At 37.7% G+C, this 18,125-nt stretch overlaps 1 protein-coding gene across 10 annotated transcripts in view; it reads right to left on the bottom strand.

The window, feature by feature from the left end:
* LOC106872656 (dystrobrevin beta) overlaps window positions 1-18,125 on the bottom strand; it is a 310,067-nt gene that overhangs the window by 178,040 nt on the left and 113,902 nt on the right. The window contains exon 1 of one of the 10 annotated variants that reach the window (XM_089356013.1): window positions 17,630-18,020. The exons of 6 other annotated variants lie outside the window; for them this stretch is intronic. In XM_089356013.1, the coding sequence (XP_089212139.1) occupies window positions 17,630-17,753 (124 nt within the window). In that variant the 5' untranslated portion in view covers window positions 17,754-18,020. Of the gene's footprint in view, window positions 1-17,629; window positions 18,021-18,125 lie in introns of those variants that run through there. 3 more of the 10 variants (XM_089356019.1, XM_089356015.1, XM_089356020.1) reach the window with 3 other exon arrangements.

The raw sequence follows: 18,125 nt of genomic DNA, 5'->3' as shown, positions 1-18,125 counted from the left end.
TTCTTTGCAGCCTCATTTAGAGCAAGCGTACCATCATCCATGCAAACACATTTCGCTCCTACTACATCACTATTCTCTCTCCTACACTGTCTTGCGACACGAAATACCTCAAGTCTTTGGTCCTCACGGCGCAGAACATTGGCAAATCTTTTCTTATCTGCTTCCCCTCTGGCTAAATAAACCTGTCGCCTAGCTTCCCTTCTGGCAGATTGGTACAATTCCCTGCTACCACCGTTCTTCCAGTCCTTCCAAGCCTGTTTCTTTTGTCTAATAGCCCTGTCTACCTCCTTGTTCCACCACCACGTTATTTTGGGTCGAGAAGGGACCTTGCACCAACCACAGATCTCGTCGGTGGCCCTCAGCAGGTTGTCCCGTAGAAAAGTCCAGTTGTCCCGTAGAAAAGTCCAGTTGTCCTCTACATTGTGTGAAGCTACATCCCCCTCTATTTCGTCAAAGGCTTCGAGTAATAGGTCTCTAAATCTCTGTCCATTTGCAGGATCTTTGAGCTTCCATACCCTTCTCCTCCAAGCTGGTCGTCTTCTTGGCAGCCACTTAGCTCTGATCCTAAAGTCACTAACTACTAGCAATATCTTTATTCTTTAATATAAACCAGTGATAACCTATAGGCCCACTCAAAGTACAAGCGTATTCTTTTATTTGTTTCAGTCTTTTGACTGTGGCCATGCTGGAGCACCACCATTAGCCAAGCAAATCGACCCCCAGGACTTATGCTTTGTAAGCCCAGTACTTATTCTATTGGTCTCTCTTGCCAAACCGCTATGTGACATGGATGTAAACACACCAGCATCGGTTGTCAAGTGATGTTGGGGGGACAAACATATACATACATACACACACACACACACATATATATATATATATATATACATATATATATATATGACGGGCTTCTTTCAGTTTCCGTCTACCAAATCCACTCACAAGGCTTTTGTCAGCCCGAGGCTATAGTAGGAGCCACTTGTGCAAGGTGCCATGCAGTGGGACTGAACCCAGAACCATGTGGTTGGTAAGCAAGCTACTTACCACACAGCCACTCCTGCACCTATACATATGCTTTATGAGATATATAGACCACAATTATTTACATACAGAGGAGTCAGAGTTGGGGGTGCCAATAGCAGAAGAGTCGGAGTCAAGGTTTTTTGTTCTCACTCCACAACCCTGGATGGTCACAATTAGAGCATCTTTGATCAAAGGTCTGCTCAATCAGAGCTGATCTGGAGTTAACCCTTTAGCATCTGACCAGATCCAGTATCTCACACCTTATAATACTATTCTCAAAATAAACAACCAAATCATCAAAGTCTAAAAGCTATGAGATAATGCAGGACTAAATGGAAACAATGTGAATAAATATGCAGAACCCGTCAGAGTGTAAGTATCTTGAGAGAAAAGCTGAACATTAGAAGCATCAGTTGTGGCGTGCAAGAGAGACGATTGCGCTGGTATGGACATGTGGTGAGAATGGAGGAGGATAGCTGCGTGAAAAAGTGCCACACCCTAACAGTTGAGGGAACCCGTGGAAGAGGTAGGCCCAGGAAGACCTGGGCTGAGGTGGTGAGGCAAGACCTTCGTACATTGGGCCTCACCGAGGCGATGACTACGGACCGAGACCTTTGGAAATGGGCTGTGCGTGAGAAGACCCGGCAAGCCAAGTAAGATCGTTGCCAGTGCCCCTGGACTGGTTCTTGTGCGGGTGGCACATGAGATGCACCATTTTGAGCGTGGCCGTTGCCAGTACCGCCTGACTGGCTCCTGTAGGATTTTCGAGCGAGATCATTGCCAGTGCCCCTGGACTGGCTTGTGCGGGTGGCACATAAAAGACACCATTTCGAGCGTGGCCGTTTTCGTGCGGGTGACACGTAAAAGCACCCACTACACTCTCTGAGTGGTTGGCGTTAGGAAGGGCATCCAGCTGTAGAAACTCTGCCAAATCAGACTGGAGCCTGGTGTTGCCATCCGGTTTCACCAGTCCTCAGTCAAATCGTCCAACCCATGCTAGCATGGAAAGCGGACGTTAAACGATGATGATGATGATGATGATGAACATTTGATAGAATAATCTGAATGCTAAAGGCTGGAACAAACAACTTTGATCTAAAGAAAAAAAAGACTCTCGATTCTTTAATTTGGTGACATAAATATCACGCACTCGACAAAGCTGAATGGAAAGATGCCTACAGCTCCCCGACATGCACAGCATGATTAAATTGAATGGCATCAATTATACAGTGAAACATTTGGTAGATCTTTTGTGAAACATCTGATTAATACAGCTTTCAGAAGAGGAGATTGACAAATAATAAAAACAAACAAGCAAAAAAAAGCAGAGACTAAGCTGAGGGTATACAGTAAAGAGAGACATGGATTATCAACTTAGCTTTGGCCTTGGCATTGCATATCTTTGGATATTTCACAGACATTCTGTATCATTCTCTTTTATCTTTTACTTGTTTCAGTCATTAGACCGTGGCCATGCTGGGGCACCACACCGAAGAATTTCAATTGAAACAATTTGACCCCAGTAAATATTTTTTTTTTTAAGCTTGTTACTTATTCTATCATTCTCTTTTGCTGAACCACTAGGTTATGGGGACATAAACACACCAACAGCTATTATTAAGTGGTGGTGGGGGACAACACAAACACACATATACATGTCTCTCTCTCTCTCTCTCTCTCTCTCTCTCTCTCTCTCTCTCTCTCTCTCTCTCTCTCTCTCTATATATATATATATATATATATATATATATATATATATATATATAATCATCATCATCATTTAACATCTATTGTCTATGTTAGCATGGGTTGGATGGTTTGACCAGGGCAATAACAAAAGAAATATACACAGAATTTGAATTCAGGCTACAATTAGTTTCATGCTGTGGAAACACAATAAACTGGTGAGATTATTTATCATGCTTTGTGTTTGTAAGCAATCTTTCAGACTCAAATATACAACATGGCTGGTCTGTTTTGAAAAAAAAAATGCAAAAGGACATTGGTCAAAAAACAAAGAAATAAGAAAGGACAATGGTGTTTGTGAAAACAAGATAAAGGACCAGAGGACGGTAAGAGAAAGGTCAGCACCTTTTCTTGTTTTTATCAAAAAAGATCAACTATGTCTGAAAAATTGCTTGGAAACAGAAAAGAATGAAATGTAAATTTTCCAGTTTATAGCATGAAACTTATGGTAGCACGAATTGAAATGCTGTGTATATTAAATATCTATCTCTCACTGGATAGGGGACATTTTTTCTACTGACCCCACCAATATTAGCACATGGCTTAGTGGTTAGGGTATTCAGCTCAAGGTCACAAAGCTGTGAATTTGATTTCTTGGGGTTTGTTATATCCTTAAGCTTGAAACTATTTCACTTTGATCCAGTCCACTCAACCGATTAAAAGGAGTTGCATCTGTCCCTGCATTTCAAAAGGGATCAGCCTTGTCACGTTCTGTGTCACGCTGACTCTCCCTGAGAACTGTGTTAAGGGTTAAGTGGAGTATTCAGCCACTTGCATGGTAATTTCATGAGCAGGCTGTTCCATTGATTGGATCAACTAGAATCCTCATCACCGTAACCGATGGAGTGCCAGTAGTAGTGGTGGTGGTGGTGGTGGTGGTGGTAGTAGCAGCAGCAGCAGCAGCAGCAGATGTTTCACAAAGTATATAAGGTTATATTTATGCAGCATTTGATATGAATGATACAATACCATGCATACATATTTGTCCATCTTTTATCCCTTAACTAAATAACCGAAAGACCCAGATATTGGCTCCATCTTTTTCTTCTTTTTTTTTTTACTCAAATAAAACTATTATCAGAAAGTTATAGCTGCTGGTTTAAATTCTGGTACCATTTCATAAAAGAAAATCTTGGTATATTCAGGAAGTCAACACAAAAAAAAATAAAGAAATAAATGTGAAGAATGCAAGTCTATAAGAGTGCTTAGTCAGTCCTTTTTTTTTTTTTTGGTAAAGGAAATATATCTTTTTGTGGTGTGTCTTAAAAATACCAGTCATTAGCATGATGGAGTTCTCTCTATCTGATATTCCCCAGGAAAGAGATGCTGGTGTATGATAAAGTTATCTGCTGCACTCATGCCTTCACATGCAAACAAATCATAAACAGGATCCAGCAATGAAATGCTGAGTAAGGAGACTGCTCTGAGTATCATCATCATTGTCATTTTAATGTCCCCTTTTCCATGCTGGCATGGGTCAGATGGAATTTATTGAGGCATGTTTTCTGCAGTTAGATGCCTTTCCTGTCGCCAACCCTTACTAGTTTCTAAGCAAGGTAATATTTCCTCCTTGGCCAGGAATGTTTTCCCTGGAATGTTGGTCGTGAATGAGGCATGCTTACAACCATTGGGTGATATTGAGGCAAGGATAAACACTCCCACGCATGTACACAACTGCAACACATACGGGTCAATGGACGGACGGACAGACAGATAGATAAGTTTCTTTGTTTCCTTCTATCAAATCTACTCAGAAGGCTCTGGTCAGGCCAGGGTGGTAGAAGAAGATACTTGCCCAAGGTGACACACAGTGGGACTGAACCCAAAACCACACGGTTGGGACACAAATGTCTTAACCCCACAGCCCAAGGGACATAGGAAAAGAGGAGGAAAATATTTTAATTATAAAAGTTAAAATCCAGTTTAATTGTCCATAAATCCTTAAATGTATGTAACAGCAAATTTTATTCTAAAACTACACAACTTCAAAAGGTAAGAGAACCATTTTCTTTGATAGATGAAAATATTTTCTTTCCTTATCAATTTAATGAGATCAATAATAAAGTGGCTATCGATAGTGAACACACGACCGATTTAGTGATTAAGAATTTGAACCAATATTTGGAAATGATATTCAGTTTTCTATCAATAATTTACAAGATCAATCAAGAATTAAAACCTGCTCCAAGATCAAAGTGAAGATGGTATCTGTTAGGTCTTAAAGTGGAACACATTTTTCTAATTACCATTATGCGTAATTTGTGATTAATATCTGAATTGAAAGTGTTGCTTTGCCATAAAACATAGAAATAAAAGGTGGAAAGAAGGAAAGCGTTATCTAACCATCTTAGAAAAGTCCATCAAATTAAAAGATTTTCATTTCAAAAGCTGATAAAATATAGTCCACAAGATCAACTGGCAGCAGGAATTGAGAGGCTTTGTGGGATTCTATAGAATTTAATCAAAACTGCAACCATTTTTTAACACCTACTTTTCCATACTTCCATGGGTTGGACAGAGATTATTGAGGCAGAATCTCCAACAGGTGGACGCCTTTCCTGTCGCCAATCCTCACCAGTTTTCAAGCAAGGTAATTGCTTCACATGGCCAGACAAGTTGTTGAAGAATATTGGAACTGAATGACACTGCTTGTATGACAGTGACACTCATTTACAACTATAACACAATGTCAACATATGGCAATATGTGTGGGTGTATGTGTGTTTGTCTCCCATCACCATTTGGCAATCAGTGTTGGTTTGTTTACATCCCTATAACTTAGCAGTTCAGCAAAAGACAAAAAAATAAGTACCAGGTTTAAAAAAAAAAGTACTGGGGTCAATTCATTCAATTAAAAATTCCTCAAGGTGGTGCCCCAGCATGACCACAGTCTAATGACTGAAACAAGCAAATGATGAAAGATATATATACAAGGAAGGTGAAAACTTTTAATGAATAAATGGATGGATGGATGGATGGATGGATGGATGGACAGGTGTGCAGATGGATAAACACAAAATGGACAAATGGATTTTTGGACGGATAGATAAGTTCACGGATTACCTGCACGCAGGAACATGGTTCAGTCATTTATAAAAGAGAACTGAAACAGCTCGGTCTGAGTCTCAACGTATGCCTGACGTTTTCTGCCTTTTACAACTATGCGATGTTAGGAAGGACATTGGTGATAGGAAGGGTATCCAGTCAAAGAAACCATACGAAAGAAGGCTCAGAAGCATGGTGCAACCCCTGAGTCTACCAGATCCTGTCAAGTTGTCCAACCTACACCAGCATTGAAGATGGACATCAAAAAACGATGATGCTGTAGCATGCATGCATATGGATAGATGGATGGAAACTGCACAGAATCATCATCATCATTGTTTAACATCTGTTTTCCATGCTGGCATGGGTTGGTGGTTCAGCTGGGGTCTGGGAAGCCAGGAGGCTGCACCAGGCTCCAGTCTGATCTGGCAGAGTTTCTACAGTTGGATGCCCTTCCTAATGCCGTCCACTCCAAGAGTGTAGTGGGTGCTTTTTGCGTGCCACCGGCACAAGGGCCAGAGGAGCTAGCATCGACCACGATTGGATGGTGCTTTTTACATGCCACTGGCATGGAAGCCAGTCAAAGCAGCATGGCATTGGCCACGTTCGGACGGTGCTTTTTATGTACTACCAGCAAGAGGGTTACACTACAATTTCCATTTGATTTGATTTTGATATTACTGTTGATGTTGATGTATTTGACTCAATAGGTCTCAAGCACAGCATGTCACCCGACGATCCAAGACACTTTTGAGTAGACTGGTTATGCAACACTGGTGTAGGTTAGAGCAGTGAACTCATTTTATTTGCCAGGTCTTCTCAGTCACAACATACCTCCAGAGGTCTCGGTCTTTTGTCATTCCTCTGTGAGGCCCAATACTTATGAAACATATTGTCTTGCTGCAAATATATAACCTGCAAAACAAATCATGGAAGCTTCAGCAGATAAGAGAGAAGAGCATCTGACTAGTTTCTTTTTATTTTATTAATACTTCACCTTTCACCTATCGAAGGTGGAACAATCTATCTATCTTATGAAAAAATTTACATAATGGTACGAGGCAGGTGATCAGAATTTAATCAGTTACATGTTACAATCTTTGCTATTATGGTTTCCATGAAGAGGTTCTTAACATCAGCAGTTGAGAGGTGATAGAAGTGATCCCTGATAAGTATTAATAAATATCAAACAAATCAGACACTCTTCTTTCTTATCTGAAAAAGTTCCTGTCAATATCCACAGATTATATTTTCACAGCCAGATTAAATATACATATATTAAGCAATATCCTATATAATTTTCATCTACATATTTATTCAGAGCTGTGCTATAATAGTGATTTTGTTCTTTCGTTTGTTCAATTCTTACGTCTATTTCTCCAAACTAGCGTGAGTTAGGTGGATACATTAGTGAGGTATTGCTTTACAGACGGATGCTCCTCCTGTTGCTAACCCTTAACTTTTCTTTCAAGCAAAGAGACCATTGTTCCACATGTCTTCAAAGTAGTAAAGAGAGCATTTGATTTATGGAAAAATGGCAAACAACATCGCTACATGTAGCTCACGGTATTTGTAAAAAGTGCAAATGTAGAAAAACACGCAGCTGCACATGCACACACACACACATATATGTATGAGGGGGCTTCTTTGAGTTTCCTTCTACGAAATTCATCTATGAGAAATAGATCAGCCTGGGGCCAGAAAAGAAAATACTTCATGGGTCTGAACCTGAAGCCATGTAGTTGGGAAGCAAACTTCTTAACCACATAACCATAGCTGTTTTCATAGGCATTTTCATTATTACATGATGTGAGGGGGGGCGGCACGCACGTGTATATGCACTTACACATACGGAGAGAGAAAGAGTGTGTGTGGAGGGGTGTGTATATATATATATATATACACGCACATACATATATGGGGAGAGAGAGTGTGTGGAGGGGGTGTATGTGTGTATCTATACATATATGGTGAGAGAGAGTGCATGTGTGTGTATGTATGTCTATATATATATATATATATATGAGTATGGGCATGTGTATGTGTGTGTGAGTACATGTATGTGTGTGTGTCTACGCAATAATTCGTTTAGATTTAAATGGTGTCTATTTAACTTTAGAGAGGAAGTGAAGCTTGACGTAAGTTTTTTCAATGCTTATTAAACATCAAATGGCAATAGAGAGAGACAACTTGAATATGCAACAGCATGTAATAAAATGAAATCACAGCAGGAAAGTAGATGACATATGTTGTTTATGCTTCACAAACCAAATAAACACACAGATGTTAGAACAGATTGGAAAATGGCAATGTAGGTTGCCTCAAATAAAAACAAAGAATAGAGTACAATATATCACATATATATATATATATATATACATATATATATATATATATTTATACACACACAGAAAGGTGGGGGAGAGAGAGTATATAGATTTGAGGAACATTGATGAATATATGCCTAGTGTATGTAGAACATTCTGATCATCTATATATATATAGAAACTGCAGCCAGATCACCTCCATTTAATACGCTGCTGCTTTATGTAAAATGTGATATGTTAGATAATGTAGTCCAACATCCCCCACCCCCACCCAAATGCATGTTGATGGTCATGGCTGGAAGGTTTTGATCATAGATCTACTCAATCTATATATATATATATATATATATATATATAATGTTATATATACTATATTAATATTTATACAATACAGTATTATACACCCATTTATATATACATTGCTATATATATTTATGTTCATGCAATATTGTATTATATAGGCATTTATATATATGCATGTTATATGTATAGTTACAACACTGACTTTCCAAACAGTGATTATCAGAAGTCTGGAACCTTTTATAATCTGCGTTAATTTATACTAATATACAGGTACCTGAATTTTATTTCATTAAGTAAATTTAATATTCGTTTAATTTAGAATGTGTTGACCAAGGTGACCTACCACCCCTGGTTTGGAAAAATCAGTAATCTGGAAAAGGCTTAAAAGTGAAGTTTCTGGGAGAAAAAAAAAAATCATTGTTGTACCTGTATATTGATATTATACAATTCAGTATTATACACACATTCATACATATATATTATTATATACATTGATATTCATAGAATACAGTATCTTACACCCAGCTCCTATGGGCCATCAGCTTTCTACACCCAGTATTCTACATGCTATTGTATATATAGCTCTATCTCTTTCATATACATCCCATTAAAAGCAATTTTACAATATACTTTTAATATATACAATATACTCAACATAATGTAGAGCAGCAAATAATATTTGACTAAAGACTTCTTACATAAACACACAACATAAGATTTTGTTTGTATTTATAATTAATTGCATTTATAATTAATTGTACATAAAGCTTCAAGTGGTTCATTCATTGCAGTAAGATTTTAGCAAACTTGTCTGTGACCTAGTTTTGGTTTTCATTTTAAGGTTTCACTTCATATGCAGTGCAAATGCCCTTGTACGAATAACTAACCCTTTTCCCCTTCTCCTCAAAATCCCTGGTTTTATATAATTTACATTAGGAAACCTAATTATATCAAGAACCTTATGGACACACACACACACACACACACACACACACACACACACACACAAATGCACATACATGTTATGCATGCATTCCATGGCAGTGTTATAGATTAGTCCCTTAATTAGAAACTAAAGATAACCAATTTAGATATTTGGGGATTTAATTAAGACCAATATGACCTTAATCTTCCCCTGCTATTAGGTTAAATGCTGCAATCATGGCATTGGAGTTAGTAATCGAACAAGATTAACCTAAATACTAATTCACATTGAATGAATAAGATTAACTCGGGCTTGGACTCTTTCATCTTCTTTTTTTTTTTACTGAGTGATGTAAGAGCATGATGGGAAAATGAATCTCATGACACAGTCAAGTGAAGTCTGATGGACTACAGAAACATGTGTAAACCTGTTACGGTCTGCTTTTCAACAACAAATACGGTTTTAATAAATTTCTGTATCGAGAAGCCTTATTTTAGATAAACATTGCTAAATTCACTCTGTTCTGAAGATCAATGAGAGTGAAAGACAGTAGTTCTGAATAGAATTTGGTAAACAGTATCTGTTCTATGTGTGTATGTACACACATACACACAAGCTTTTATTCATGCTGCATTCTTCATAAATTATATGCTGTTTGCTTAATGATACCTGATGAAACACAAGCATGAAAATTAAGCTATCCACCATGGTAACAGCTTAATGGCAGACTGCTTTATATGGCAGCTGAACACTATGTTGTTGACTTAGCATTTAGTACACCTTCCTTGTTCTCTGTTGTTCAAATTAATGCAGTGCCTATGACCCTTTATAGGGCCTCCAAGGCAACTGGGTGGGAGCTATTCTTAAACCAGAGATCTGGGCTGAATCCTAGCAATAGGGTCATCATCATCATCATTGTCATTTAACATCTGTTTTCCATGCCGGCATGGGTTGGATGGTTTGACAAGGGACTGGCAAGCCAAGGAGCTGCACCTGACCCCAATTGTCTGTTTTGGCATGGTTTCTATAGCTGGATGTCTTTCCTAACATCAACCACTTTACAGCATACTGGGTGCTTTTTACATGGAACCAGCACAGAGGAGCTTGGTGCCAGCGTGAGTGATCTTTATGTGGTGCCAGTACAGGTGCTTTTTACATGGCACCAGTACAGGATCTACAAAAAACAGCAAAAGTGCTATACAGTAAAGGTGTTAAACTGGGTGATGGATTAAGTCCACCACCCCATGTAGACCACAGCAGGATTTAAACGTAGATCACAGTGAGCCAGAACAAATACCATATGTATTTTATTCAACACCAAAAACTCTTTTAAATGATTATAGATTAAACCTGGTTTGCAACTTACTTGGCCACACCTGTAGTGCTGGTGGCATTGGCATTAGGAAGGGCTTCCAGCCATAGACAATGTGGCCAAAGCTGGCAGTGGTGTTTGGCGCTGGATCCTATCAGAGTGTCCACCCTATGCCAGCATGGAAAATGAACATCATACGAGGATGAGGATACACATTAGTGAGAAGTACACACACGCTTACATACACACAGGCATATCCATGTGTGTGTATTTTTTTTATTATAATAATAATCCTTTCTACTAAAGGCACAAAGCCAGCAATTTGGGGGCAGGGAACAGGGCGATGACATCAACCTCCAGTGTTTCACTGGTACTTAATTTATCGACCCTGAAAGGATGAAAGGCAAAGTCAACCTAAGCGGAATTTGACCTCAGAACCTAACAACAACAACAACAATAATAATAATAACAATAATAATAATAATAATAATAATAATAATAATAATAATAATAATCACAATCAGTTTAGTAAGAACTTACTGCCCAGAAAAGACATGAATGTTACATGAGAGAGAGTGAGGAAAAAAAACCTCCAAAAAAAAACTAGAATTGGCAAAAAACATGAAAGACAAACACCCAATGATTGGGACGGGGTGGGGTTGTAAAACATGTAAAGACTGGCAAGAGATACAAGGTGGTGCGAACAGAAATGAAAGAAAATTTGTTGATAAGAACGGAAGAAAATTAGATTTCATAGATGAGATTAAGTAAAATATGGAAACCTGGATGTATACAAAAGTAGGTTATGCATGAAAATCTGGATGCACAGAGATGTAGGCATGTATGGAAACCTGGAATTGTAGAAAAGTAAATCATGATGAAAAAATGTGTGTATCATCATCATCATCATCATCTCCTACACATTATTGTCTCAAATTCAATGACTCAAAGAGCTGGTTACACATTTGGCATGGAATATTGACTGAGATCACAACTGTCCAAAATGGAACTGGAACAATGTGAAATGAAATGGTTTTCTCAAGAACACAAAGCACCACCAACTTTGGGAATCACAAACATGCTCTTGCGATTGTGTGACACCGTGATCAATAAACCATCCACCTTCGTTAAAAGACTACACAAACACAGGTGCAGGGGTGTAGTTAAGATGTCCACTTTGAAAATTAATGAGTTTTCAGGTTCAATTCCATTACATGGTACCTTGGACAAATTTCTATGTCATAGTCTCAGGTCAGTTCAAAACTTTGTGAGTGGAATTGATTAAATGGTAAGCTGTCATCTGATTAATTGTTCCTATAATTCAAAGAATCAATCTTGTTACTCAAGGTAACAAAATTCCTCATCATCATCAACACTTAACAACCCTTTTCCAGGCTGGCATGGATTGGGCAGCCCCAGACAGTTCTTCCTTTTAATCTTTGCTCATTTGAAACAAGACTTATTATTACTGAATTCAAATATAAAACATTTCATTGATTTTGTCTTTATAAGTCAATAATAAATAACTGGCTTTTGGCATTGATTCACATATAACAAAATCAGTGTATATAAAACCATAGCTAAAACAGACATACTGGAGTTTACAGACAGAAACTGAAAAAGAATCCAGAGAGGGAGAGATTATTAACCAACAGGTCAATAATTTATATCAGTACATGTCTTGTAAAAACAATTCTTAACAGACTCATATCATCATCATCATCATCATGTGGTTGAGCTTGCTTGGATATTTTTAATCCATGGATACCATCCATCTCAGTCCTGCATTAGGTGAGGGAGGTCTTGGTGGGGGGGGCATCTAGTGTCTCTGATGAGTTGATCTACAGACATTGTGTTCAGACGATCTGATCAAGCCTGGCCATGCTTTGGCATCAATTGTTGTAGGTCACTTGCCAGCTCTTGTTTAGCTTACCAGCAATGTCCCACGAAGCACCAGTGCCTTTCCCTTATAAGGGTGGAAAACAGGCAGGAGATCTCCATTCAGCTGCTTTCTTGGTGGGTTGAGTTCTCCAAGATACGTTTAAGACTGCTCTGTCACAAAAATCAAATTCCACCCAATTACTTCAGAGTCTAGAATTAGATTTTGGATTAGCTGTCGATTGCAAGCAATGAATTTGGTTTAACTAGGATTAACAACATCAATAGACAATGAAAACAAGGTAGACCAAGGAAAATCAGTGGGGACAGGTGGAGGAGGAGATTGAGAGGGTTGCTTTGAGAAGGGAGGACACCCAAAACCGGGCAAGATGGCAAAATGGTGTGAGGGTGGTTGCTATGGCATTGAGGCAGATCCAGCCACCTCCATTAACGGGGACAAAACCCGGATTCAAAATGATCGATGATGATGTATGGAGACCTTACCAATGATTTCGTGTATTTCAGTTCTGAGATAGCCTCAACTGAAAAGGATGTAAAATCTCAGCCAGACTGATATGCCCAACTGTAAATAGGTACCATAGAGAAGCATACTTTAATATTTTAACTAAGAAAAGCACTGCACTAGTGTCTTGGGTTCTCTTCACCGAAATCTAACAAATACAATGAATGATGAGAATCCCATTGTCTTGGGCAAGATATTCAACTGCATCCAGCAGCAAGACTCCAGCTTGGGAGTTGCTGAGTTTGGGGAAGTATGGAATTACATCTTAGTTACCACTGTCTGGCCTGCGGTGAAAGTATTTGTCAAAGACCCCAATTAAGGGTCAAATAGCAGAAGTTGGTCCTGTGGATATCACATACAGGGGTCAGAGGATGGCTGGTCCTAAGATGTGTGTCACACAGTGATGTAGACAGGCACTGATACCACATGAACCAGACCCCTGCCTGATGGTTAATTAGGTCCTGTGTCTCAAGGGTAAGTTCTCAAGAGCAGAAGACTAACAGAGCTGATGGTACATAGACTGGCTGAAGATAATGGGGAAACGAGTGGCTGTGTCTTTGCCAAGGGAAATTGTGAATCTTCAGACTTTGGTATGGAGGTCCATGATTGCTGATGTCTGTAGACATGTATAGTACTTGCAGTGAGGAGAGAGAGATGGAGAAAGAGAGATGAGAGATGGAGAAAGAGAGAGAGAGAGAGAGAGAGAGAGAGAGAGAGAGAGAGAGAGAATTTATCCCATGTCCACGTCATGCTGGCATGAGTAGACTTTCTATCAGTCTCCTTTGAACTGCTAAGTTAGGAGATGTAAACAAATAACATGGGTTCTCAAGCAATGGTGTTGGACACACACACACACACACACACACACACACACACACACACTAATGTTTGTATTTATGCTGAGTCATAACAAAAACAATTTTATATTAAACACAAAGATTATTCAATACTTTTTGTAATGTATATATTTACTATTCTCTTACAAGAACAGCGTTGACAGTGACTTTGAAGTTTTGGCCTGCTTAACCTTCATGAAACAATCCAATGAATGCCAAACAGGACAAAGCTCCAAGTCACTGTCAATGCTATTCTTGTAAAAGAATGATCTTTATTTATATATATATATATATATATATATATATATATATATATATATATAACAAGCTTCCATGTAGTCTCCATCTACCAAGTTCACTCACAAGAGATTGGTCTGCTTCAGGTTATAGTAGAAAATGCTTGCCCAAGGTGCTGTGCAGTGGGACTGAACCTGAAGCTACGTGGTTGGGAAGCAAGGTGACTAAAAAAAGATTAAATATAAACAGATAGCAGATTAACCCAACAACTGATAACGAATTATTTCTACTTCAATTTATTCGAATGAGCTCAAAGAAATCTTTTGTATCTCTTCACAGAATTACTCGGGCTTTAAAAACAAATAAACTCCAAGATTCTTCTCTTACATCATTGAACTAGTATTTATCAAGCAACAAAATTAAAATCTATTTCAAATTCTAATAGCAGATTTCGGCTACAAATCTGTCTGGGAGATATAAATCCAATCTGAAGCCAACATACCAAATATATTTCAGCTTATATAACATACAGCCATGAAAGAAGATCAAAATCTTTATTCTGTCTCATCAGCTTCCATGAAGAAGACTTCCACAGAGACATTCAGAAGCAACATTGGTTTGAAACTTTAGCACAAGGCCAGCAATTTCAGGGAAGGACAGAATTTGATTACATCAACCTCAAGTACTTATTTTATCAACCACAAAAAGATGGAAAGCAAAGATGAAAGACCCTAGCAACATTTGAACTCAGAATCAAATGTCAGCATTTTGTTTGACATAGCAATGATTCTACCAGCTCCCTGGTTTATTCAACACTAAAACTGGTTTCACATTTTGGTACACAGCCAGCAATTTCGGGGGAAGGGGATAGTTGAATACATCAACCCCTGTGCTCAACTGGCACTTGTTTTATCAATGCCAAGAGGATGAAAGGCAACGTTAACCTTGGCAGAATTTGAACTCAGAACGTAGAAACAGATGAACTATCGCTAAGCATTTTGTCCAATGCTGCCAGCTTGCTACCTTGTTCAGGACCAATATTAACAAGATTTTTCTTCTAAGGTTTCACAGAACCCAGATTATCAAAACCCTACCTTCTTCATCATTCTCACTGCCCAGCCCTGCAAAAATATCACCTTACTTGGAAACAGGTGAAGTTTAGCAACAAAAAGGGCATTTAGCCAGAGAAAAACCTCAATAAATTCTATTTGATTCATGGAAAAGTGGATATGATGATGATGATGATGATGATGATGATTAGACATTTTGTTTCTAGAAATAACTTCTCTCTAAAACTTTTATTTCATTTAATGTCTTATTAAAATTAAGGTAACATTGTTGTTGTTGTTGTTGGTGGTGGTGGTAGTGGTGGAGCTTTCCATGAATTATTGTTGTGTGTTCTGTAATTTTGGGGAAATTGTGTAAGTGTTGCAGAACTAAATAAGCTTTGAAAAACACTGAGATTGTGCATTTGAGGGATATGTTTCGGCGCCAAACAACAACAATGGAAGCAGATAGAAGACACAGATATTCAGCAAATGTTCTTATCGACTAAGTTTGACAATATCAGCATTCTAAAAGAAAGAACTGGTTCAGCAGTTTTTGTCTTCTTTTGGCGGGGGTGACATCATCCAGGAGATTGTCACTTAAAAACTTCCTCTTTACAGAAAGGTCACAGAATTTTTGGCGGTTCATCAGATGACAATTTATGCATGTCAAATGTCGTTCTGCTGGCCGGCCGGCATTTGTCAGCAGACTTTTATTGAACATAAATGTAAAGAGAAGCATATCTTTGCTAGAATAAAGCATGGAGAAACAAGACTGAAGTATTTCAAATAAATACTCTTCCATAAATTAGGACATAAAAACAAGGGCAACTGAGGAGGGCGGAGGGGAGTGTTAGCCTTATTACGGCACACAACTGATGCAGGGACTGTATTCTATCAATCCCAGAACTTTGAAAGGCAAATGGAACACTGGTAGGATTTGAACTTATAATATGTGGGAGCAAATATAATAAAAACCATTTTCTCTGCAACTCTAACAGTTTTGCCAATGGAATTTCTTCAATTTGTTAAATCCTTTTTAGATTTATTTATTTCTTTTTTTTGCAGGTTGCACAATACATTAGACAATCGTTTTGTTTTCTTTATTTTTTGAAGAATTCACTTCAGCATTTAGTATCTTTTGTAAAGATTCATTTTTTATTTGATACTTTTGTGTGTGTCTATGGGTGTGTGTGTGTGTGTGTGTGTGTGTGTGAGAGAGAAAAAGCAAGAATTACTCAAGACATTTCTAAAAGCTAACCAACATGAAAGTGCTTTGTTTTGTTTTTCCATCTTAAAAGTGCACTGAAAGTAATGAAGTGATATGGCCTGTAAAACTACAGCAGACGAAATAAAAAATATTTCATAAAATATAATTATATCCAACACAAAAAACTTCACAGAAGAAAACTTTGCAATTAACTGGTTTTTGTATTAAAAAAAAATATTTTGTTAAAAAAAAAAAAAAAAATTTTTTTGCTAATCTTATGATTATTTTGAAAAGCTAAATTACATTCATAAAACACTCACCTTTACAAGATTAATAAGTCAACAATCTTGATATAAATTTTTTTTTAAAGTTGTTCTAAGAAAGATTTATACATTTATACACATACATATATATATTTATTATTCTTAAACAAGAATATTACTGACAGTGACTTCACAGCTACAACCAGCAAAACCATTGAAGTTTCGGCCAGCTAAGCCATCGTCACATGATGGCTTAACTGGCTGAAACTTCGAAGTCACTGTCAATAATGATAAATTCATACTCTACAAAAGTATAGAGTAAGCCATCAGATTAATGTAAAATTGTTTTTATTATAACGTAAAAACAAACATGAAGAGTGTGTGTGTGTGTGTGTGTGTGTGTGTGTGTGTGTGTGTGTGTGTGTGTGTAAACACACACACATGTATATAGAAAGAGAGGATTAAGCTTTTAGCTCAGAGGAATTCAGAAGTTATAAGAATATTCAGACTTTTGCCAAGAAATTATCAAAGAATCTTGATTGTATCTTGTCTGTAGAAGAACCGCTTTATTTGTGCTGATTCTACAGAAGACTAATCTATTGTACTCAACTAAACAATTCCTGAATTAAATAAAACAAAAGTATTTCTTCCTTTGGAAAGTAAAACAAACAAAAAAGAATGAAAAATACATGAAAAAAATATGAAAATTTTGGTGAATCTCAGATTTTGTTTATAAAGAAAAGATTTCCAAAACAAACCAACTCTGAAATCATTTATCTATACCTGTCTTTGTTTTGCTAACATGTTACATAATTTATTATGTAAACAACAAACCTCATTTTTAAGAATCTATTTTCTATGAGTTGATAAAGAAAGTAGAATGAAGGAATTAAGACCACCCACCCACCCACCCACCCAAAAAAAAATAATGTAATCAAAATAATGTATTACAGACCCTTGTGTGGAGCAGTGATATCCACAAGTGTGCCATAACCAGGAAGAAAATTCTTAACAAGAAGAGTGGCAGTGACGCCACAATTCCGATTTGCTCCGGTTGAAGAATTGTTGTTGTTATACATCCAGTCATATCTTTTATCCCTGATTGAAATCCTATTGGAAATCAAAGCAGCCAGTTTAGCTAGGAATCCAAGAGACAGAGAGAGAGCGAGAGAGAGAACACCAAACCTTCACATGAAAACTGTATGAGCACCTCAAGTTGATAATAAACTATATATTTTGATAGCAAGTAAAAAATGCCATGCCCCCATCACTATAAATAAATGAACTAGTCTGCTCATATCAGCTGCTGGCAGCAAACACATTCTCTCTGAGAGTGAGTGGGAGAGAGAGAGGGAGAGAAAGAGAGAGAGAAACAAGAGGCAGAGAGGAGATGAATGAGGGTTACTTTTGGGACAACCATGAGAAAAGCAGAACTTAAAAAGATGAGCATC

Source organism: Octopus bimaculoides, chromosome 8, assembly GCF_046866305.1.
Source record: "Octopus bimaculoides isolate indiv1 chromosome 8, ASM4686630v1, whole genome shotgun sequence".
NCBI lineage: Eukaryota > Metazoa > Mollusca > Cephalopoda > Octopoda > Octopodidae > Octopus > Octopus bimaculoides.
The sequence above is the reverse complement of the archived record's forward strand: the minus strand, read 5'-3'. Positions and strand labels throughout refer to the sequence as shown.